We start from the raw sequence: 24915 nt of genomic DNA, 5'->3' as shown, positions 1-24915 counted from the left end.
GATTGCTAAAACAATCAAGCAATGAAAAGGAAAAGTGGTAACAAGCAAGCAGCGAAAACAATCATATGTCTTACGATGCCTGAAACAAACTGAACAATAAAGACTACAGTCGACAGACTGAAGTCTGCATTTTAAAAATGCATCCGATAACTGAAGACTTGAGTATCCAAGACAAGCATGATACTCTGGTTTTCATCATTACCGTGGTACAACTAATCCCTATATATGATAATAATAATGGATTGGATTTATATAGCGCTTTTCAAGGCACCCAAAGCGCTTTACAATGCCACTATTCATTCACTCTCACATCCACACACTGGTGGAGGCAGCTACAGGTTGTAGCCACAGCTGCCCTGGGGCAGACTGACAGAAGCGAGGCTGCCATATCGCACCATCGGCCCCTCTGGCCAACACCAGTAAGCAAGTAGGGTAAAGTGTCTTGCCCAGGGACACAACGACCAGGACAGAGGGATCGAACCGGCGACCTTCCGGTTACAGATGCGATTCCCAACCCCCTGAGCCACGGTCGCCCACGATGTATGTGAACAACACATAATTATTCATTCACCAGGCTTGATACAAATGAATTAGAGTACCAGACCTGAATTATGGGTTTATTTAGAGCATTAAAGGTGTCACTTTCTCCAAAAAGATATGGCAAGATTTCCAGTTCTAAAAAGCCGAAGGCACCAGAAATAACTAACAGGAAAGCATCCGCATCCCGAAATATCTCTGCTTTTGTTTTGTTGCTCATCCTACTTGATGTTCGTATTTAGTATTTACTCCAGTGAAATACCCTGTGGCTACTTGGGAGCGGTGCATTGCGGGTTGCTCTCCTGCGTGCTGCTTGCCAGGCTCTCACTGGAGCTTAGGGACAGCTAGAGCAGCCTAATCTCTTTTATAGACACTGGTGGGAAATACAGTGAGGTGGACAAAGAGAAATGGGGCTTGACAGAGCCTGGCTTGTACAGCACCGCTGGCAGAGGGGGTATGGGATGGAGAGCCTAAAGAGGGTGCTTTTATTAGTTTCACTGTTGGGTTTAGCTTTTCTTTATTACAGTGTAATTGTATGGGCGATGTTTGTCAGCAGCGAGATTTAAGAAGTTCAGAGCAGCACAATAATAAGATGCAACAATGGAAACAGTTGGCACACCCTTATGTAATCATCTCTGTCAAAAAACATGCATCACAGCTTCCTCAGGGTAGCTGTGTTGACTAAATTTGATCAAGACTAAAATTAAATACATTTTCTGTGTGTTTTTGTTTTAGTGAGATTTGTAAGTACACAACACTTTTCAGTTAGTTTTTCTTTTTTCTAAATTATCTCTGTTAAACATATTTTGTCACTCTTGGTTTTCATTTTTACTTTTAATTAAAGATAAAGAGAGCTTTGTTTCTTAGATCGGTAACATTATGGTGTCTCATTTTGCTCATATTTTTAAAGTAGTTGATGTTTCCTCATAAAAATCATAACATCTTTTTCAGAACATATTTTTTAATGGATCCAATAGAGGAATACTGCATCCATCCAATTTTTTAACCACTTATCCAAATTTAGGATCATAGGGGGGCTGCAACCTCCTTCAGCTGTCACAAGACAAAAGGTGGGACACACCCTGGATAGGTCCCCAGTCTCCTGCAGAGCCTCTTGAATTACACTAGACAAAACCACCTTTTAATCTTTGAATTCAAGTGAATAAAATAAACCACCTAGCCATGCAGTCTGCCTTGACTTGTGAGAGAATGGATCGCTCTAAAGAAGTGAATCCATGCCCGACATTGATGTATGTCACTGCAACGAGTCAGTTTGTGAATGTTTTTCGTTTCTTCCACTGTAAGTGGTGTTATTGAGAAGTGTAAGCGTTTAAGAGCCACGGCATCTCATCCACTAACTGGCAGACCTTGTAAAGTTACAGAGCGGGTTCACCGAGTGCTGAGGGGCATACTGCATAGAAGTAGCCGACGTCAGTAACTACAGAGCTCCAAATCTCCTGTTGTATTAACATCAGCACAGAAACTGTGTGTTAGGAGCTTCATGGCATGCTTTCAATGACTGAGCAGCTCCTGTAAGTGGAATATGTATGCAGCCTAAAATGTTTGTCCACATAGTGCATAATGATGTAACACACATTACACGTAACTACACAAATTAAATATTATTTATCTTGTGATCTAGATATAAGCATTTTAATTTTGCAGCAGTGTAAAAAAACGTGCAAATTAAAAGTTTGTGTTGACATTTTAAAATGTTGTTTTTCAGGGGAAGCAAGGACAAGATATTTGTTGTCAAAATAAATCCCTACCTTCCTGACAAGCTCATCACAGCTGGTGTGAAACATATGAAGTTTTGGCATAAAGCTGGTAAGACCTGCATTTCACTGTTGACTAGCAGAACAGCCTCTAAAAAGCAGAACTGTGGCTCAGCCGTGACACATCTCATCGTGACTGTCTGGGTCTCTTTCAGGTGGTGGTCTAATTGGGCGCAAGGGAAACATGGGGAAGACGGAGACTATGATGTGTGCTGTGTATGGCTGGTCAGAGGAGATGGTGTTTTCAGGCACATGCACGGGGGACATTTGTATCTGGAGGGACATGTTCCTGATGAAGACTGTCAAAGCCCACGACGGACCTGTTTTCAGTGTGCACGCTCTAGAAAAGGTATAACACAAATCCAGGAGGAAAGGCTCTTCCCCTTATCAGGCGAAGTTTCGTCTTTAACTTGCAGATCATTAGATATTGTTCTTCTGTCGTCATTTTAAAGGGATCCTGTTGTGCTTTTTCTTATTTTATGGTGAATGTCCATTTTATGTGAAAGTAATCCCTCAGCTCAAACCTCAAGCTTCAGTCTGCTGATATTTGTTGAGATGTCAGTGAGAGCAGATATTTTTAATATGCTCATCTCAGGCACACAGCTCTGGCTCTGAGTATGTGCTGTAGATTAGAAGAAAGTCGCCTTCAATGGTGAGGGAGGGAGTTAAAAGATATGCTTTCATACAATTGAATGGATTTAAGGCCTGGGCCAAGACACCAAGGTAAATTAGGAGTTACTCAGTGTCCAAGAATAAAATCATGCAGTTGGAAGCAAGCACAATAGATCCCCTTTGAAATATGATATTAGAGTTCCCAGTTACATCTGTTTAGATCTCATTTTAGAGATCATTGCACCTTTACATGTTACAATATTTTGGCCCCGTAGGGATTTGTGACTGGTGGAAAGGATGGTATTGTAGCGCTGTGGGATGACACTTTCGAGAGATGCCTCAAAACCTATGCCATCAAGAGAGCAGTCCTAGCTCCAGGCTCCAAAGGTAAAAAAGGTCACCCTGTTCTCAACTGTCTGCTGCTGCCCTTGGATCATGTTTGTCTAGCCATTATGTAATGCAAATCCATTTAAAACATTCAGTGCGTTTAACTGAAATGAAGATTGCATCCTGTAGCCTGGTCCCTGCTAAGGTCTTTGTGACTTCATTCTTTATTTCACTGACTCTGCAGGGTTGCTCTTGGAGGACAATCCCTCCATACGTGCCATATCTCTTGGCCATGGCCACATCCTAGTGGGAACCAAGAACGGCGAGATCTTGGAGGTGGACAAGAGTGGTCCCATCACTCTGCTCGTCCAGGTAAGAAAAAAATCACATAGCGAATAACATACGCAGTCATCAGCTTCAGCCTGTACCAGCCCAGTCAAGATATTCAGGAGGATGCTAGTTTCTCTGCAATATGATGAGCTGGAAGTCTTTAACTTGACACAAGTAGTGGAATCGAACGTCTTCTGAGCCAGTAAAGATTTCAAAGGTGGAATATGTGCTTTATTTCACAGATAGAAAGCGGATGCATGATGAGGATTGTGATGTAATACATTTTCCTTATTGTTGAAGCGTTCTTAACAACATAATACTGGTGCCATAGATTACTCATCTGTGCAGGTTAATTTTCAGCATGGCGCCTAAATTGAATTACTGGACCAAAAATGAAGGGTCTTTTAGGAAGGTGGTGGAAGGATTAGTCTAAGGTAATGTGTGTGAGAACCGATGGCATGTTTCACTCTATCTTAACAGGCATTAAGGTTGATGTGAAAGTGCCTCTTTATGGGTGCAAAAATCTAAATAAAGATCGTCACAATATGTTACACTTTGTAAACTAGTCTGCAGTAATAGATGCATATTATAGTATGGTTAATAGTCTAAAACATGCAAACTTACCAATGCCGGTTCACAGAGGAAATAGTTGTAAATGCTGATGAATTACTGGCACTCAGTGGGAGGTTGTTAATTTGGTTAAGTGCTCCTACAATTTCTCCTCATCTGCCTTGATTTTAGGCAGATGGAGCAAATGCTATTGATTGCCCTTTAGATCGCACAAGAAGCGATCAATTGACGAGAACGAACGGGGACAGTTTATTCTACAAGCTAATGAGGTTAACTGTGTTAGATGAGCAGAAACTCCATGAATACTGGTATGTATAGGCCAGGGGTGGGCAATTCCAGGCCTCGAGGGCCGGTGTCCTGCAGGTTTTAGATCTCACCTTGGGTCAACACACCTGAATCACATGATTAGTTCGTTACCAGGCCTCTGGAGAACTTCAGGACATGTTGAGGAGCTAATTTAGCCATTTAAATCCGCTGTGTTGGTTCAAGGACACATCTAAAACCTGCAGGGACACCGGCCCTCGTGGCCTGGAGTTGCCCACCCCTGGTATAGGCAGTAAAGAAAGAATACAACGATTTATGTGTGTGCAAGTGGTATTCTTGTTTATTGCTGACATCAAATAAACACTGCTCAAAAAAAATAAAGGAACACTTCAAAAACACATCAGATCTCTGGAAAAAAAATCATCCTGGATGTCTATACTGATATAGTCTGGATGTTGGGATTTAAAGGAAGCCACATCAATTTACTGCAATGACAATTTTAAACCTACAGAGTGCTGAATGGAAAGATACCCCGAAAATCAAAGCAAAAAAATGTTGCACCAGGCTAGTCCATTTTATCAAAATTTAATTGCAGCAACTCAAAATAATCAGTTGTTTGTATGGCCGCCGCATGCTTTAAATGCATGCCTAACAATGTTGGGGCATGGACCAGTCCCCCACAGAGCCCCTGAACAGTCTGAGGTGCAGACCATTCCAGACTGACCCACCACCAAACTGGTCGTGTTGAATGATGTTACAGGCAGCATAACATTCTCCATGGCTCCTCCAGGCTCTTTCACGTCTGTCAGATGTGTTCAGCGTGAACCTGCTCTCTTCTGTGAAAAGCATACTGTATCAGTGGTGGACCTGCTTATTCTGGTATTTTATGGTAAATGCCAGTCGGGCTCCAATGTGCCGTGCAGTGGACATAGGCCCCACTTAGGCCACCCTGATGAAGTCTGTTTCTGATTATTCGGTCAGAGACATTCACACCAGTTGCCTGCTGGTGGTCAGCAGGGCTCTGGCAGTTTTCATCATGTACCTTCAAAGGAGCAGATACTGGTCCTGCTAATATGTTAAATACTTGCCCGGCTCTCCTAAAGTGACTGCCTGTCTCCTGGAGTCTACTCAGTACACTTGAGACTCTGCTGGGTGACACAGCAAACCTTTGGGCAAGGGCACGAATTGATGTGCCATCCTGGAGGAGCTGGATTACTTGTGCGACCTCTGTAGAGTCCAGGTATTGTCTCATGCTACCAGTAGTGACACTGACCTTGGCCAAATGCAAAACTAGTAAGAAAAAAAAAACAGACAGAAAAGATGAGGAACAACCATTCCTGTTTGGAGGGTTGTTAATTTCATTAACACCAAAGCAGCTGATAGTGAACAATAACCCACTCTGTTATTTAACTGACCAGATCAATATCCCAGCAGTTTAACTGACTCGATGCTCTAAATAAAAAGTGTCTCTTTATTTCTCTATGTTTAAGTGTCTCTTTTAACATCATAGGCTTTGATTTTTCACTTCTAATCACTGCATTGTAGTGTTTTGTAGTGAAGCATGGTGCAGGCTTAGAATATCAACATCAAGTCCTAATGTAGATATTGATTCCCACAGGGATATGATGAATTACAATAGAATATTTATCGCACATAATGGAAACTGTAAAGCCATTATAAAAAGTTTTTTTGTGTGTAGTATTTAGTCATAAATGACTAAAATAGTTCATGAGGACCCCTTGTTTAATTTTATAGCCAGTGTACCCATAAGCAGACACAAAATGAGACAGAGTGGACCAATATTAAGTGAAATTATATTTACTGATTCACAGAATACGATAAAGGAAAAGTGCTCCCTTAAGAAAATCAAGTTTGATCAAATCAGTGCTAAAGAGCTCAGAAGGAATACGCAGGAGGGAGGTAAGGCAAAAAAGATGTATGAGGTGAGCCTTCAGAATTAAGAAAACGCAAAGAGAAAAATAAATTAAGTCAACACAGAAACAGGGAATAAAAAACACCAAATCAGACACAAACAATATGCATATATATTCATGTTGAATCATTTTTCAACTTTTTTTCCTCCATCACTTGTTGTAAAAGTGTGTTGATCACTTAAATCAAATATTTCTGCTTTTGTGTATTGGCAGGGTCACATGGAGGGTGAAGTGTGGGGCCTGGCTACTCATCCCCATCTCCCTCTCTGTGCTACCGTCAGCGATGACAAAACCCTGCGCATATGGGACCTGTCCCCGAGCCACTGCATGTTGGCTGTACGCAAACTCAGGAAAGGTGAGTCACTGTTGAAAAGCTAACTGAGAACAGGAAGTGGATCGTCCCAGGCATTTAACAGACACCTTGTCCGCCGCAGGCGGCCGTTGCTGCTGCTTCTCCCCTGATGGCAAAGCTTTAGCAGTGGGCCTGAACGACGGCAGTTTCATTATTGTGAACGCAGACACCCTGGAGGACCTGGTGTCCTTCCACCACCGCAAGGACATCATCTCAGATATCAGATTCTCTCCAGGTCTGTCTGCTCACCTCCGCATTTCCTCACCGGTACAAAACTCTGAGAATAAAATAGACTTCTAAAAGCCATGTGCCCTCCAAAGCATCTGAGTTTACAGTACGTAGGATGCTGTGCAGTATTTCAGCTGGTGTATATATTTTCCTCCCGCTGTGAGTCGGAGAGATATTGCTGCAGGCATGACCCAAATTAATGGCTTTCTGTAATAAGGCCAGACAGAGAAACAGCAAGAGAGGAATGAGAAACAGTGGGGGTGGACAAAGTGAGAGCAAGAAACTAAACTCTCTTTCTCTTGGACACTTAACCTTAATCTACAATGCAAGGGATCCTGTTTCTCTACCCAACACCTATTCTTTACTGAGAGTGCCTTCCTTAGATTAGAAGGCATTATACAAAGTTGTGTGGTAATAGTTTGTAGTCCTTAATTATGCTATTATTTTTTCAAGTATGTAGACCTTTCTAAACAGCAAGATGAATAATGAAACATCTGATGATTACTTCTTGTTAAATTCAGTTGTGTAAATCCACAAAGAGCAGTAAACCTCACAGTAGCAGCTGCTGCAGCAGGTCAGCTGATCACAGCCTGTGCACACAGAAAATCTGCTGGAGCTGTCAATAGAAATGATTGTGAGTGATTTTAATTCCCCACACTGAGCCACTTCGAACAATCTTAGGGTTCATTAGAATTTAGAATTAGAATCTAGAAATGCACAAAAATAACTGGTAGAAATGTTCTCCAAAGAGCTACGTCTTACTTTCTTACTTCTACTACAGGGCCTGTACTTTTTCACTTTTACTTGAGTAAAAGAAGTTGAATCACTACTTCTTTTAGATAGTATTTTTTAACATAAGTATCTGTACTTCTGCTCAAGTAAAGAAGAATTATGGAAATCTAGATTTTGAGGTAATCCAATATTTTCTTTGTGGGACTAGAAGAGAAGACAAGGTAGGGAGACTAAGGGGCCGTGTTATTGTTTATTTATATGCCATATGTACATTATTCACCTGCTTGTGATGCTATATGAAAAGTCAGGTGATCACCTAAGTTAGAGTGATTTGATCACAAGGGGACAACTTTTGCGATAATTCAGTCTGGACTGAAACTAACTTGCCCTTTTATCCTCCTTTCTTATTGGCTCAGGAGCTGGGAAGTACCTTGCAGTGGCATCAGGAGACAGCTTTGTGGATATTTACAATGTAATGAGCAGCAAAAGGGTAGGAGTGTGCAAAGGATGCCTCAACTACATTACCCATCTGGATTGGGATCGGAGGGGTAAGCAGGTTCTTAAAATGCTCACTAAATCTCTACAAATGACTGTTTAGGAACCAGTTATAGATTCAAAATCTCGCTGTTAAAAAAAATATTAACCAATATACCCACTGGGCTCTTTAATTAACAGGAAAACTACTTCAAGTCAACACGAGTGCTAAGGAGCAGTTTTTTTTCGAGGCTCCTCGAGGCAAAAGGCAGACCATCCCAGCTACAGAGGTAAGCAGTGAAGAAAAGGCACAACTATGGTTATGGCGCTGTTGGCACACATTTTCCCCTCGGGATCACAGGAGGCTTGGGGAAGGGCAGTGAAGCATTAAGACGGCCCAGTTTTCACCAGTATCATTCTAATTTTGGCAGTGGAAGTGGGATAGTGTTTAGGGTCACTTTAAAACATTGTGACATTCACACTGCTTGTGAGGCACACAGAAACAGGGAGCGTTAAGAAAATAAAGGTCAGAGATGAGAGATGTCACTAGGTCACGTCTCAGTGGAGCATTAGACGTCCTCCCTTCTCATTTTACCTCATTGTGATCCATTCGTCTATTATTCCCTAACATTCCTAGTGTTAGTCCGCAGTAGTTGTAGGGTTGTAACTGAAAGGTTAGGTCTGCTCTTGCCTGGCTTGTGTTTTGTTTTGGGTTTTTTTTGCCTTTTTCTTTGTTTCTATTGATGAGATAGTTTGTGCTGTGGAGAGCCTCAAGGCTCTGTTCGTGGTCCCATTTTATTTCCTGTTTATTCACTAAATATTTAAATGTGTCATTTTAATACAGCATGTCATCTTTATGCCAAAATCCGATGTTATGATCACATTAATTTGTGCAAAATCAGATCAGAGAAACGTAATAAACGGGAAATACATACAACAGGCAACTATAACTATGAATATAAATATAAAAGAATACAAATATTAAATGTGTCTGGGATATTATAGGTGCACAGGTGTGTAAATACACATCGTGGCTTACAATAAGTAATGGAGTGCAGTGAGGGGTGTTTAGTCCTGTTCAGTACGGGCAGGTCTGACCCAGTTAGAAGAATTAAAGAGTCTGATAGCAGCAGGAAGGAACGACCTCGTGTGTTGTTCCTTCACAAAGCGGGTTGAAGGAATGTGTTGCTGAAACGGTCAGTGTGTCCAGTGTGTTATGAAGGGGGTGGGAGTCGTTGTCCGTGATTGCCAGGACTCTTGCCAGCATTCTGTCACCAACCACCTCCTCCATACTGGAGCCAGCAGAAGTTAGCATAGCTTAGCTTAGCAAATATACTGGGAGCATGTGTAAGCAGCTAACTAGTTGAGCCAGGTCTGTTAAACTATTTTCCACTTTTCCAGTTCTTCCTTTAAGGCAAGCTGACCATCTTACAGCTGTAGCCTGACATTTAACAGACATCCAGTGTTATTTACATAGTGGCAGAAGCACAAAATAATAGGGAGTGAATTCCACCAACCATACGATACTCTCTGACCAAACAATGATGATGGTAGGAAACCCATCGTCTGATAGAACTTTTAGCAAAAAAAGGACAATGTCAACGTGTAGTTTAAAGGCAACATGATGATCCTTTTGACGATCCCGCAGTGATGAATGCTTGTATTAAATATGACCCTAGTTTCAAATAATTAGGTAATCGTGTCTCTAAGTGAAACTTACTGTGAGTCTAAAACTCAACCTTCAGACTGCCCTAAATGCTCAGTTTCAGACACTTTTTTCCACTATTAACAATTTATGACATCAGTCAGTGCTGATTTTCCTAATAAGGCTTAAGAAGCCCCACCTGCCTGCTGTTTAAACCTTTTATTTGCAGCGGGCAGTATATCACAGCTTGAGTTTTTACATGGGTAAACTAATGTGCTGCAGCAAAGCTTCTCTGCTTGAGTCCTGGAATAAAAATATAAAGCTATAAATGACCATAATAGGTCCACTTTAAGCTGTGCACTAAAAGTCTGTCACATCTGACTCTGGATTTTTCTTTTTACATTAAGAAATTTGTGCAAAAGCTTTTCCAAGCAGCACATAATTATTCATCCAAAAGATATATTCTTATATTTTAAATCATTTCCTTTGGCAGCTGGTGTATTATAAATTATCTTCCTCCAGCCACTGAAGATTACAGATGGTTCCAAACGTTGAATCTTCTAATAAAGGCATGGTGTGGGGTTCTGTAGGGTTTAGAATTCAATATAATATTTTCGTTTTACCTGTGAGGCTTCTTGGAGTAAAACCCTCAGACTGCATTTCTAACCTATGTTAATGTCCTTCCAGTTTGACATTTGTTTTCTTATTTCCTGGCTTTATTCAGGTGGAGAAGATCGATTGGAGCACATGGACGTGTGTCCTGGGAACATCTGTTGAGGGCATCTGGCCTGTGATAAGCGAGGTCACTGAGGTGACCGCTGCCTGCCTTAGTAATGACAGGAAGGTGCTAGCAACAGGAGATGATCTAGGATACATCAAGCTCTTCAGATATCCTGTCAAGGTTCGACACAGTGCATAATTCTCTGTATTGTCTTGTTTAAACATCGCATGACTCGAGTTATAAGTTGTGCAAATTTTATGTTAATTATGTGTTAATGTCACAAATGTTAAATAGCGTCCTTCTCCCCCAGGGGAAGTATGCAAAGTTCAAACGCTACGTGGCCCACAGCACACATGTTACTAATGTGCGATGGACCCACGACGACAGCCTCTTGGTGACTGTCGGTGGGGGTGACACGTGCCTCATGATTTGGGCCCACGAGCCCGAGGGCCACCGCGAAATCAGACAGTGTGACAGCGAGGAGTCGGATATTGAGAGCGAGGACGATGGAGGCAAGAAATTGAGTTCTTCTAAGATTTTTATTTGTCAGACGTGATCCTCTTGTCGAATGAAAAATCGAGTTTCCTTTTGCCCCACCAGGTTATGACAGCGATGTGACGAGGGAGAACGAAATCAACTACACCATCAAGGCCTTATCCACCAACATGCGACCAATGACAGGCGTGAAACCCCACTTGCAGCTGAAAGAGCCCTCTGTGGATGAAAGGTATTCCTCACTGAAGCAGTGACGCAATAATAATAACGAGGCTTTTGTGTCAAGCTAAAGCCAAACCTGACTTCTTCACACAGCCCTGTCCTGTCCCTTTCCTTTTGAAATAACTCTGCCTTTTCTGCTCTTCTTTCCTTTAATGGCTGTCCATCTGTCACTATCCTGCTCCATTATTTTATTCCACTTGAAGACAAGGGGTAGTCAGGTAAGTTCTTGTAATTATATAGAGCGATTCTGCTAAAGCAATAAGCATAGGCACATAGGCAAACTGTATGTAACAGCAAAAAGTGTGGCCTTGATCCCATTACATGTTTTCACACATGCACCATAACCCTTAGTTTTTGTAGACATTACCCAACTGATATGCACAATATTAACTTTGCTCATATAGCAGCTCTGAAATAAAGATTATAAACTCTTTGAAACTCACTTTGACAGACAAGCAAAAAGCAGAACACCACATTCAAACAGGAAGTCAATCGTTAAGCCCACAAAATGGTCAAATTAAAAGGTTAATATAAGGAAAAGGGGATGGCAAAATGCACAAATCAAATTTTCATTATAAAAAACACCAACAGTTAAAAAACAAAAACACAAGAAAAGATGGGATTACATAAAAGCTGTGCTACAAAAATATGATTTAAGAAGTGATTCGAGGAAAATCTGCAAACCTTATCTTTCAAGTCAGGTCATGCTATATCCAAGCAAAGCATTATCACCTTTAGAGTTAAGCTTTGAATCTAGAGTGGCTCCTCTTGTGAATCTGAGAATCTCAACATTTCTGCTGTGCAGCCTGGGGTACGACACAGACATGTGTTAAATGTACAAATGTTAAAAATGGAAAGAAGCCAGAGTAGGGGTAATGTGCTAAAACTAGTCAAAAGATTGATTTGATGCTGATTCTGAACTGGTTGTAGGCGGGTGAGTGAGGAGGGAGTCACTACAGTGAAGCCTTAAGAAAATAAAGTGCAAAATAAATAACTTTCCCCAAGTCAGAATTAATGTAAGAAAACAAATGAGAAAATCAGTAAGAAAGGATGTGAAACAATCTTACCTACAAGCTCCTGAGTGCAACGCTTTAATGTGAAAAAAAGTGCAGATCTGTCTGGTCTTTGACACACTCCAGTAACAGTTTCCAGTTTCCGCTGGAAACTGAAGTTGTAAAATCTTAGTGAGAAGACCCAAAAGTAGAAGGTGATAAGAACAAGAAACAGGCTTCATATGGTAATATGTTAATGCAAGCAGGGATCAAAACACAGATCAGAAGCACAAAGAGAGAAGCTTGACAAAGATGGATGAAGTAGGACTATATGCACAGGTGATTGACAGACACAGGTAGGAAACAAGACACAGGTAAAGATGATAAGGTGTGGCACACAGTCATAAAAGAGGGAAAAAACAGGAATTAAAAGCAAAAATGATCAATGACTTGGACTTATAAAGTGCTCTTTTACTCTAATTGAACACTTGAGCACTTTTAAGTACGAGCCACAGTACTTACAGCGCTTTCTTCTATGGATTTATGCACTAACACACACACGCACACTCATACAGATGAAGTGAAGCCAACTTGGGTTGGGTATCTTTCCCAAGGACACTGAAGCAGGACATGTGAAAAAAACAGCTATAAGTATTGCTGAGACATGAACATGTACAGAGCCCTGCAGGGGACATTGGAGAAAAAACTGCAAAGCACTGAGTTAATGTCTTTGTAGTTGATGCCAAGCTCAAAGTAAAAATCTCTGAATCTCTCTCGCAGGTGTGTGACAGGTTTCAGTACTGATTTGAAAGTGCATGGACTTAAATGAAAAACTTTTGCGCGATCTTGCAAAAATATATCTTCAATTTTTCCTTCTCCAGTGTCCCTTGTAGGGCTCCTTAAACATGAACACCAAACATGGTAAAAAAGAAAAAGATGAGGGAATACAGAAGAGTGCGAGAGAAGGGACATGAGCAAGACAGAGAAACACGAGAATTAGAAAGAATCACATTAAAAACAACACATCGACGGATGATTGTGTTCGTTTTTCGTTCTTGTCTGGAGTTCATGTTTGAAAAAAGCTGGACAAATTAAATCCCTGTTTTGGGCGTTCTCACTACCAGGAAAAAATGGGGCTTAAAGTTCAATAAGACATTGAATTATTTTGCTGCAGTGTCCTGTCCTCGTTCGTAGTCATCGCAACAGACTCTGAACAAGTAGTACTAAATCTTTTCAACAGTCAGCGACTCGGGGAGAAATGGGAGGATTATAGTGATATCAAGCGATAAGAAATATTAACATTATACATGATCATCCCTTTAAAAGTCTTTTAGACGATCAGTTTCTTATTGTTCCAGATCATGCATTATGAACTTTCCCACAATTATAAAACGTCTCGAATGCATCACCGACCGTCGGTGCTTCAGATTTGTTCTTTCACAGATTGATTGATTCATTTATTTTTCTGACATCGACGCAACCAACCACGCAGCATCTTCTGGGCAGCGGTTGTCATAGAAATGGACTTTGGTTGTCATGGTTACACGGCGGCACTGACTCTTGTACTTTATATCCTCAGTGGCTGAGGTGTTGCTTTGCACGTGTCCGCCTGGCAGCAGTGAGCGCTGTGGGAAACCTTTTTTTCTAACTCTTGTTTTTTCTTTGTCGTTGCTGCCATGAAGAGGATCGAGGTAAGTTCCTCACTGTGTTTTTCTACTCTTCATTTTCTCCTCGCTATCACTTTTGTGGTCTTCTTCTGACCTGCATTAACTACGGTTTGTTCATATAAAGTTACAGGAGTTGGCTTGTAGAAATCTGCTATTTTTGGATTGTTGGTGGTCCTGCTCTGACCTCTTGCCTCTTACCCTTGACCTCAAACTTGCACAGAATTTCAAGAGAAGCCTAACTTTTAATACACAGCAGGGGTTTCAAATATTTCAATATTGGCTCACCAACGAGTCTAATTCAGCCTGGATGGCTTTGCAAAGTGTGAAAACTGCAGTAACATCATTAATTACACCACTGCTCCCTGTGTGGGATGCTAGCTTTACTTTTCCATAGTTTGAACTGTGAATAAATACTGCTATTGTTTAGTCACTAAACCTCAAAAAGGGCACTATTCTAAGATAAATTTTTAAAATAGCTTTTATTTTAATTGCCACATTTCAGACATTAATCTAGTTTAAACAGGAGTGTTTAACCCTGGAGAACCCATGGGGTCAGATCCGACCCCATGGGTTTACTAGGGAAACCATGGGGTTAAATTTGATCCCATGGGTTTTCCAGGGTTAAAGTTTGCAAAAAAATGTATAAATTTTGCCCGAGTGGGGTAAATTGTGTCTTTCATTTGGGTTTGTGTTTCAGCTTTTTTAAACTCTTTGCTGTGATCCAGGTGAACGTTATTAGAATTCTGTTACTTATTAAAAACAGGAAAATTTGGTGGGACATTGAGATTGAGACTGAATTGAGTTTGACAGCCCTGATTTAAAGAAACACAAGAGCTGAATTGTAAATGAGTAGTTTTCTATTGGAGTTTTGTTTGGTTGTTTTCATCGCCCACAGGGTTGTGCAACATGAATTTGTCTGCCAGGGTGAGGCTATCGTTGCAGTGACATCCTGACCTGAACTGTGCTTTGGTCACGCCAACACAACTTTTCGCCTCGTCAGCCCCATTTCCCAGATTCCAAAGCAACTTTTGTGCGCACTGGAGGAGATCCAGCACACTTCGCATGGGAACAAAAGAGGGACAGAACAGGACCTCAGAGAGATCTAAAAATAGCAGCCAAGCTGAAAGCTGTCAAGAGAAGCCTGAAGAGATGATCCTGAAGGGGAAATCATCCAAATTTAAACCAGGAAACGATTTCTGTTTTGTCAAACGCTTACATTAAAAAATGATTCTGTCACCTAAGTGTGCTCGAGGCAAACGAGGCAAGGTTTAACAATTCTTCATTGTGCTAACTTTTGTATGCACAAAATAATGAAAATGAACAGGTCTAACTGTTGGTTTAGTCCCACATTATGGAAGCATAGTGGTGGCATTCCTATGACTGTTAAAGTAACATCAGTAATATGACCAGTGCACTGAATTGATGTCATGCCACTGCGTTCATATATATTCATGGTTTTTATGGCAGTAGTTACTACTGACCGCACATGTTTATCACTCCTGAAGTCTCTGCTTTCATTTGGTGGTGTTCAAGACGTTCATTTGTCCTGGATACTAAACCTGTCGTGATCCTCTTTAACTTAATTTATAGCTTTCATTCTGTTCTTCTTCTTCACACACTACAATAACTTTTGAATTGTGATGGATCGTGAGCCAGTTGAGCTACTACGTCATTGATATTCCAGTTTATTTTGTGTTTCAGCTCGAAAACAGTAGAGAAGCAGCTTGCTATTGATATTAACCACTAATTACTTACTAAAATATGCTATAAGAAGTGTAGTGAAGTTCTTAGGTGGAACCAGTTGCTGACACAAGTTAATAATTTAAAAAAAAATGCTTGAGGAAGATGACTCGTCGATCTGACTGAGTACGCACCAGGAGGAGGCTAATAAGACAGCAGTAAGTTAAATCAGACAATAATGAAGGCACGATTGGAAACATAAGCAGGAAACTTACCCTGAAAATTAAACAGGAAGTAACTGAAAGTGATAAAGAAGAGCTCACACAGCCAAATACAGGAGACGCAGAGTGCTGTGAAGAGTAAGCAGTGTTATATTCATGTAACAACGGTAGTGCAATGATCCTTATTATGTTCGTCATCATCATTATTGCTGTCAGCATGAAAAGCAGCTCTACGCCAATTCTCTTATCACAGCTGTCTGTTTCAGGCCTCCTGTCAGCAGAGCGCTGCCACAGCCAGAGAAGCTGCAGACCAACAATGTCGGCAAAAAGAAGAGACCCATCGAGGTAAGGACCTAATGTCATGAGTGCTGGTTTCATTTGAACCCTGGCAGGGGTGCTGTGATCGTCACATGGAAGATTTTGAGTGTCAGTCACTTCTTTTCTCGTATTGCAGTTCTTTTCCTGCATGGATTCATTGTGAAAATGAATTTATTAAATAAAAAAATGGGCACTCCAGCCTTCTGGACTTTCATACAATTAATCTTATGTAATGTAACACAAGTGTAGGTGTGATGCACTCTTTTGTGTTTTATTTTTGCCTGGTTTTAGATTGGAGGGTAAAAGATTAATGAGTTTCCAGTTGTGCCAGATATTTTCCTTTTGCTTGGGGATATTGATAAGTACGTTTATTTTGATGAAATGTCACAGCCGTTATGTGTTTCTGCGAGATTTCGGCTCGTGCTCTCTGTTCTGGGATGTTTTTTAGGAAATGTGCGCACCTCAACTAGCATGCAGGCTGAAAACAAGGTCAGGGAACAATACGTTAAGATTTTCATCAAACTGGCAGCAACACTTTAAAGCTTGGAAAACGCTTTAAAGCAAACGGTACAACGTAATTCAGATATTTTGAGAAAAAAGGCTTTATTGTCACATGATCTCCTGTGACCTTCGTGGTTAACAGTCTGTGTGCCCACAGATTCAGAGAGGTGCCACAACCCCTCTTAACTGTTTTATCAGAGGAGACAAATGCATGCATTGTAAATATTGAAGGACACGTGTCCCCTGCATCCGCTGAAATCTACACTCATGCCTCACATTCTCACCTGAGCACATTAATACAGATACACAAATGATGTATTTGTGTAGACCCAAGAAGGCTTGTCTGTCTTAGATTAGCAGATGATTGAGAATGCTGTTTTCTAATGTGATCATTTTAGCCTAAGACACTGCATGCTCATCCTCAGTCCACATAGCCTCTCTGTGGATGAGGATGATGATGATGCTCTAATCGAATGATGGCGATCTTCAGCGAGCAAGCTGGCCCTGAAGATCTTGGTTGTCATGGCGTTAACCTTTCTGACTTTCAGATCGCCTTTTTTTCCCCCCCTGACTCTCCCACAGGACCTGGTGTTAGAGCTGGTGTTTGGTTACCGTGGCAACGACTGCCGCAACAACGTGCACTACCTGAATGAGGGGACTGACATAATCTACCACACGGCCTCCGTCGGTATTGTCCTCAACTTGACGACTTGTAAGTCGGCAGAAGATCGACTAAACCATCAAAGCAAAAAAAAAAATCACGTATTTAATGTAATGTGTGTATGTGTGTATTCACACAGCCTGCCAAAGTTTCTATGTGGAACACAGTGACGACATTTTGTGCCTGACCATCAATCAACACCCCAAATTCCCCAACGTGGTGGCAACTGGCCAAGTAGGTATGTTTGTGAAAAGTCGCCCTCCTGTGTCAGCAGCTGCTTCTTTCTCTAGTCTCTGTCCTGTGTTGGATTACCATACATCTCCCTCTTATAAGCTTATCAGCACAATCAACCAAATCTCCAGATCACCATTTTTAAAACATGAATACAGATGAGGACAACATTATTAGCACTGCTATGAAATTTTACATTTTTGTTGAAGTTTTTCCAATGCCACTTGATGCCAAAATATAAAAGAAATCAGTTTAGACTTGAGAAAACATGTCAAGAAGTGGAGTGAGAAGTGTCATCAAGAAATTCAAAGGAAGCCACGTTGTACGTAACAAGCCTGGCAGAGTAAGGAAGAGACAGATTTCAAAGACTCGTGGGAGATGTGCCTAAAGACCCCAGAACAACTGCCAAGACTTGACGTAGCCGAGTCATTCTCCAGAAGACAATCACTAGAGCTCTGCAGAGGAATGGACTGCGAGGTTGGAAAGCAAGAAAACTCCACTTCTGCAGAAGAGACACCTTCAAGTCAAACTGAAGTATCCTAAGGACAACCTGCAGAAAGATTATGGATACTGGAAGTGTGTCCTTTGAGCATATGAGATGAAACTAGAGCTCTTTGGACACAGAAGCTGCTTATGTTTGGAGAAAGAAGGGAGAGGCCTACAACACAAAGAACGCCATCCCCACCGAAGCTGTGCGGACGCTGCAGTGTGTCAGGAACTGGGAATCGGGTCAAGGTGGAAGAAAGTCATGACGAAAGAAAGAAAGTAAAGATTTAGGAAGAAAATAGCAAAAGCATGTCTGGGTCGTAGCATTGTCTTCCAATACGACAACAACCCAAAACATCCATCACTCCTGGTGATGAACTATCTCCGGAAGGACAAGATGTTATTTACTGGCCTGCACAAAGCCCTGACTTGAATCCCACTGAAAATCTGTGGGGTGAACTGGAAACTACTGTTGACGTCAGCAGATCATAAAAGGATTTCAGGAGACATGTGAGACTTGATGAAAACTGCAGCAAACGACCGCAGGCAGCAAAATCCAGCAAAAATGATTCACAAATTGATATTAGCATCAGAGGGGTAATAATTCTGACCCTCGTAGTTTTTAGCTTTTGTAAAAATAAGTTTGAAAAAGCTGTGTTAAAAACTTAACACTTAGGGAAATGCTTAAAAAAAAAGACATTTTCAAAGTAAGGCTACTAATTCTGTCCTCATCTGTACCTGTAGGAATTTATTAAAAGTATATTTTTCTCACATTGTAAAAGAGAAGTGACAAAGGAGTTGTGACAGGACAACTGATCTCTTTTTAATTTGCAGATCACTTTTGTTAGCTAGTTTAAAGGCTAATGGTTTTGTTGAAGTTTTGGTTACCACTGCTGCTCAAAAGCCATGTTTTTGTCAATAAAAGTGTTTTTTTATTTTGGTTTACAGGTGATATCGGTGACATGTCAGGTAAGAGTTTAAACATTCAACAACTGTTAAGGATCTGACCACTAAGTATGTGAAGTCACTGCCATCTAGTGGCAATATCTACCTTCAAAAAGTTGCCAAATAAGAATATAAAATTTGTAGAGAGCAGTGTATAAAATAAAACAGAACTTTGAGGAATAGAAAATCATATCTAAAGGCGTAATTAAGAATTAAGAATAACTGTGATAAAATGTCTGTTTGCTTTCCCTTAGCCACGTCTCCATCTATCCATGTGTGGGATGCCATGACCAAGCAGACGCTGTCGGTGCTACGCTGTTTCCACGCGGGTGGAGTTTGTTCTGTTAGTTTCAGTGCCACAGGAAAACTCCTGCTGTCTGTGGGCCTGGATCCCGAACACACTGTCACCATCTGGAAGTGGCAAGAAGGTAGGAAAACAAAAAAGCACTTCCCTGATTTTGCTGCTGGGATTTTCACTGACAGAACAAACACGCTTGCTTTCAGGTGCCAAAGTGGCCAGCCGGATAGGTCACACCCAGAGGATCTTTGTGGCCGAGTTTCGGCCGGACTCAGACACACACTTTGTGTCTGTGGGCATCAAGCACGTGCGTTTCTGGACATTAGCTGGCCGAGCTTTGCTCAGCAAGAAAGGCGTGCTCAGTACCCTGGAGGACGCTCGGATGCAGACCATGCTTTCTGTAGCATTTGGAGCTGTAAGTCAATCCCGTGATGCCTGTTCTGCCTCCAATTTTAACACGCTGTTTGTTTTTACCTCGTGAATCAAGTCTAATAATATTTACAGCTCGACAGATGCCACACTGTATGCTTGAATGTGCTGTGAACTGTTTTTGTGCTGCTTGCTCTGCTCTCTTAGGCCACTAGATTAGTGCAGATTTGTTTTCTTTTCAGAATAACTTGACATTTACAGGTACCATAAGTGGGGATGTGTGTGTGTGGAAGGAACACATTCTAGTAAGAATAGTGGCCAAAGCTCATACGGGCCCCGTGTTCACTATGTACACCACACTGAGGGACGGCCTCATCGTCACCGGAGGCAAAGAAAGACCGTAAGTTCTTCTCTGTTACATTCATATGTTATATTCCATATTAGTAAGATGTCAGGTGTCAGTTTATTATAGGCATGTATAAACACTGTGCCCAGGCAAAATATAGCTTGAGGAAACACCTTGGAGGAAATAATATTAAACCTAATGTTGAAAAATGCATATTAACAGGATTAAATACATGTATTTATTTAAGATATGAATGAAAGAGATTCCCATGGTTATTTTCCACAGGTCAAAGGAGGGCGGTGCTCTGAAGCTCTGGGATCAGGAGCTGAAACGCTGCAGAGCCTTTCGGTTAGAAACCGGACAAATCATAGACTGTGTTCGCTCTGTATGCCGGGGAAAGGTAGGTCACAAATCACACGGTGCTTGATTTAAAAAAAATTGTCCAATGTTTGTGGTTTGCCACTGGGACCTTTAGGCCAGCTCTTAATCTAGTCTATTACAGGGATTTCAGATATGAGTCTGAGATATTCTGGTGCTCATTAGCTGATATGCTTTCAGCTGTTCTCTACAAGCTCAGTATAACTCTCTGCTCTGTGATAGCCAAGAGAATACTGGTCAAGCTGCACAAATGCTTCCCATGCTGCTGATTCAGATGACTTTCTTTTTAAATCATCATCAAGACTTGGTTCACAGCTTTCAAGACCAAAAAAATAAAACCCTCCTTAATTATGCCTTCACTTTTCTCAGGACCGAACTTGTTTCATAAATGCTGAAGTTACCGCTGTTACCGTGGTAATAGTTATCTGATACATCATAACTAAAAAAAAGATGACAACGGTTTTCAGATTTGGAGTCGGCAGGTGAAACTTTACTAAGTGCAGGTGAAAGAATCCCAGGAGCAAAATGCTGACCAGTGTTATCTCTTTTGATGTGCCAGGGTAAAATCCTGGTGGGGACCAGGAATGCAGAGATCATTGAAGTAGGAGAGAAGAATGCAGCGTGCAACATCCTGGTGAACGGACACATGGACGGACCGATATGGGGTTTGGGCACGCATCCTTCTAGAGACGTGTTTCTGTCAGCCGCAGAGGATGGCACTGTTCGTCTGTGGGACATCCCAGAAAAGGTCAGGTCTTACGTTGAACAGAGCAGCCTCAGATTTACATCAGTTTGTCAAGAAGTTAACAGAAACTCTGTGCTGGTTTTCCATCGCTATGTGGGGGGAACAGAAGATGCTGAATAAGGTGAACCTGGGCCACCCGGCGCACACCATCAGCTACAGTCCTGAGGGAGACATGGTGGCCATCGGCATGAAGAATGGAGAATTCATCATCCTGCTGGTCGCCTCGCTCAAAATCTGGGGGAAGAAAAGGGACCGGCGTTCACCTATTCAGGATATTAGGTAATGCACACAAAGCACAGTCAAACTTTCCTTCAGTAAAAACTTTTTTGGTGTGTCTAAAAGTCTTTTCTTATTTATAAAAGAACATTTTTGTAATGAGGAAGGACGTTAGTGAGGTGGACCGTCCTGCCAGTTTTGTCATTATTTACACCCTTCAGCAGCCACTGCCAAAAAACAATCAATTTTTGGTTTCAAGCTCCCGACAAAATGTTTGTGTGGATCTCAAAGGATTAGGGCTGAAGTCAGCGAGTGCCAGCTGCATATGGATTAAGAGTAAGACATTTGTCTGGGACACATTATGATTTGCACTGTCCAGAGCAAGGTTAACTAAAACTAAACCAAAAACTATAATTAGATGTGAAAAAAGACATTTTAGTTAACCAAAAACTGAAACCTTGTGAATTAGAAAACTAAAATCAAATATAAGCCTTAGTTTTAGTATCTGTCAAATATTTTCTTACAACTTGCCTCATGAGTCACTGAAAAACACATTTATTGAGACTCTGGATGTCTACAATCGCCACACTATGTGTCACCTGCTTTGAATAGATTCTATTTTTATTTTATTTTTTATATTTATTGACATTTAATATTTTTTTGATGTGATTTGTCACTGTGATATGTTTAATGAACCATCTAAACTAAAGTATACTCCAACTGTACTTGGTGTACTGTTAAACAAACCTGAGGAGAATTGTGATTTCATCTCCTCCTTCGCAGGTTCAGTCCGAATTCTCGCTACCTGGCTGTGGGCTCCAATGAGTGCGCCGTTGACTTCTACGACCTGACGCTCGGCCCGCAGCTGAACCGAATCAACAGCTGCAGGGACATCCCCAGCTTCGTGATGCAGATGGACTTTTCTGCCGACAGCAACTACGTCCAGGTGTGGAGGGCTCATTAACTTGTTGCAGGAGAGAGTGAGACGCTGGCGAGCTGATACTTCTCTAACCTGCCATGTCTTTAAACAGATATCCACGGGTGCTTATAAACGACTCGTGTACGAGGTGCCATCTGGGAAGCAGGTCACAGAACAGTCTTATATTGACAGGATCACCTGGGCCACCTGGACAAGGTGAGGGTCACACTAATAAGAGTAACAGAAGGCATCCTTATTTATTTGGAAACTAAGGAAAATGTCACTGTGTGTGTACCCAGTGTCCTTGGGGACGAGGTCGTAGGGATCTGGTCCCGTAACACTGACAAAGCAGACGTCACCTGTGCCTGCGTGTCCCACTCGGGCCTTAACATCGTCACGGGCGATGATTTTGGGATGGTAAAGCTGTTTGACTTTCTCTGTCCAGAGAAATTTGTAAGTATGATTGCATAATTTTATGATTGCGATTGTGTTTGATGTATTAGGGCAGCACCTGTTTTCTACTACCGGCATTTTTCTGGCAGTTTTAGTAACCCTTTGGACATTTTTAGGTATTTTTTTGGCGGTCTGTGCTGCTCATCTTAATTCCAGTCTGTGTCTCCACCGCCCCCTAGTGGCAATAACAAACAAAAAAATAGTAATACATGCAAACCTTAGGTCTGAGGGGATCAGTGAGATAAATGGCCTGAAAGAAGTGCACAGACTCTACTAATACTTGTCAGAACTTGTCAGAACATTTTTCAACAATAAAAACTTTTTATTTGATGCCACAAATCCATGTAAAAGTGACACTTTGCTAGTAGCCTTCAGAGCTGCCTCAGTTCCTGTGGAGGTCACTTGAGTACAGTGAACTAATTGTAATGTTAAACAAACCAGATATGATATGAGCTCTGTGGCATCGTGTGTTATCCTGCTGGAAGCAGCCATCAGAAGATAAAGACACTGTGGTCATAAAGGGATGGACATGGTCAGCAGCAATACTGCGGGAGGCTGTGGATTTTAAAAGATTCCCATTTGGTGCTAAGCAGCCCAAAACGTGCCAAGAAAATATCCCCCACACCATTACAGCAGCAGCAGCCTGAACTGTTGATACAGGCAGGGCAGATCCATGCTTTTATGTTGTCTATACTAAATTCTGACCCTACCATCTGACTGTTGGAGCAGAAATCAGGACTCATCAGACCAGGCAACAGTTTTACAATCTCCCATTGTCCTATTTTGGCGATAGAAGCTACCACCAAGTTTGTTTTTCTGTTGATGTGCTGGTTCAGTGTGAAGGTTCAGCGTGTTTTCAGAGATGCTTTTATGCATGTTAGTGAGTTACTGTTAGCTTTCAATCAGTTTGAAGCAGTCTGGCCATTCTCCTCTCACATCAACAAGACATTTCCACCCAGAGAACTGGATGTTTTCTTCTTTTCCGACCATTCTGTAATCCCTAGAGATGGATCTGTGAAAACATCCCAGAGAACTAGACATATATATATACTCCTGTCAACATGTGATTTTATGACATATTTGTAATATGAAGCAGCTGAACAGGTATACCTAATAAAGTGGCCATAGAATTTATTTTTATAATCATTTGTCAGTTAACTGACAAATTGATCACCTAGAAAAATTAACTTTATATAATTGTAATATATAATATAATTTATTCAAGCCTAATAGACAATTTTGTTTATCAAGTGAGCAGAAATAACAGAAAAATGCAGATTTCGGTAAAACACGATGGCACACCCATTGCTTTGCTATAAGCTTACGCATGTGATCCATGTGTAGATAATATATAAATGTGTTACTGCACTTTAAAAACTATCAGTAGCAGTTTATATAAATACTTTCTGTGTTCTGTTTCAGGCCAAACACAAACGATTCCTGGGCCATTCTGCTCATCTGACAAACGTACGCTTCACAAACGGAGATCGCTTTGTCGTCAGCGCCGGCGGGGACGACAGAAGGTATGACCGAGAATCCAAATTACACCATCGCTTACAAGTGTTTCAGTCTCAGTGTTAAGTGATGCAAGCCTTTTCTTATATGTCCCTTCCAGCCTCTTTGTGTGGAGGTGTGTCCATGCCCCGCATTGAGGATCACACTGGGATCATCCAACATCAGAAAGTCAGGGGTCAAAAAAAAACAGAAAAGAAAACTAAAGGATACATTTAAACAACGAGGAGGAGGAGGAGGAGGAGGGACCTGGCAGCTTGTAAATGAGATAAACCGGTGATTCGACTTACTGCCTCAAAACTAGGTGCATGCATATGTGCAAGGCTCATCTTCATCACAGTCCTTGATTGTGAAAACAGGCAGAGGGCATACAGCCCTGCTCTCCTAACATCACATCGTCACTGAGGAAGAAAAGAATAAAACACCTAATATGTGCATATCATTTCAGTGATGCATTATTTCTTTTTTTGAAAAACAAGCTTATCTGTGTATGTGTCCCAAATAGCAGTTTTGCCATGTGGCAGGCCTCTGAAATTGTGTTACTGACAATGCCATTTTTCAAAAAAGGAAACAAACATGTAGCAAACTGAATTAGCCTTAATCTGAGCGTTTAGAAGGGTTTGGATTCTTTTTGTATTGTTTCATTTTATTTATTTATTACCTTTTTTTATTATTTTTTTTCATCCGTTTATTCTGTTTTTAACTGGTAATTCCAAATCCTGTGGCCTTCCTCCTGAATGTAACATCCACTGTTATGTT

General features: G+C 41.3%; 1 protein-coding gene across 4 annotated transcripts in view; it reads left to right on the top strand.

Moving 5' to 3' along the window:
* Positions 1-24336, top strand: part of eml5 (EMAP like 5) — a 47415-nt gene extending 23079 nt beyond the window's left edge. For 2 of the 4 annotated variants that reach the window (XM_040042197.1, XM_040042196.1), the window contains 28 exons: positions 2264-2364; positions 2468-2661; positions 3200-3311; positions 3496-3623; positions 6563-6704; positions 6784-6936; positions 8078-8209; positions 8337-8425; positions 10505-10681; positions 10812-11013; positions 11102-11228; positions 11422-11436; positions 13893-13901; positions 16045-16123; positions 17180-17309; positions 17398-17496; positions 18924-18944; positions 19175-19348; positions 19425-19633; positions 19830-19987; positions 20219-20333; positions 20871-21059; positions 21163-21335; positions 22056-22218; positions 22304-22407; positions 22491-22644; positions 24067-24167; positions 24260-24336. In XM_040042197.1, the coding sequence (XP_039898131.1) occupies positions 2264-2364; positions 2468-2661; positions 3200-3311; positions 3496-3623; positions 6563-6704; positions 6784-6936; positions 8078-8209; positions 8337-8425; positions 10505-10681; positions 10812-11013; positions 11102-11228; positions 11422-11436; positions 13893-13901; positions 16045-16123; positions 17180-17309; positions 17398-17496; positions 18924-18944; positions 19175-19348; positions 19425-19633; positions 19830-19987; positions 20219-20333; positions 20871-21059; positions 21163-21335; positions 22056-22218; positions 22304-22407; positions 22491-22644; positions 24067-24167; positions 24260-24296 (3487 nt within the window). In that variant the 3' untranslated portion in view covers positions 24297-24336. Of the gene's footprint in view, positions 1-2263; positions 2365-2467; positions 2662-3199; positions 3312-3495; positions 3624-6562; positions 6705-6783; positions 6937-8077; positions 8210-8336; positions 8426-10504; positions 10682-10811; positions 11014-11101; positions 11229-11421; positions 11437-13892; positions 13902-16044; positions 16124-17179; positions 17310-17397; positions 17497-18923; positions 18945-19174; positions 19349-19424; positions 19634-19829; positions 19988-20218; positions 20334-20870; positions 21060-21162; positions 21336-22055; positions 22219-22303; positions 22408-22490; positions 22645-24066; positions 24168-24259 lie in introns of those variants that run through there. The other 2 variants (XM_040042198.1, XM_040042199.1) reach the window with 2 other exon arrangements.
* Positions 24337-24915: the final 579 nt, after the last annotated feature.

This window comes from Simochromis diagramma, unplaced genomic scaffold, assembly GCF_900408965.1.
Source record: "Simochromis diagramma unplaced genomic scaffold, fSimDia1.1 OVJJ01000304.1, whole genome shotgun sequence".
Lineage (NCBI taxonomy): Eukaryota > Metazoa > Chordata > Actinopteri > Cichliformes > Cichlidae > Simochromis > Simochromis diagramma.
This window is presented reverse-complemented; position numbering and strand designations above follow the sequence as displayed.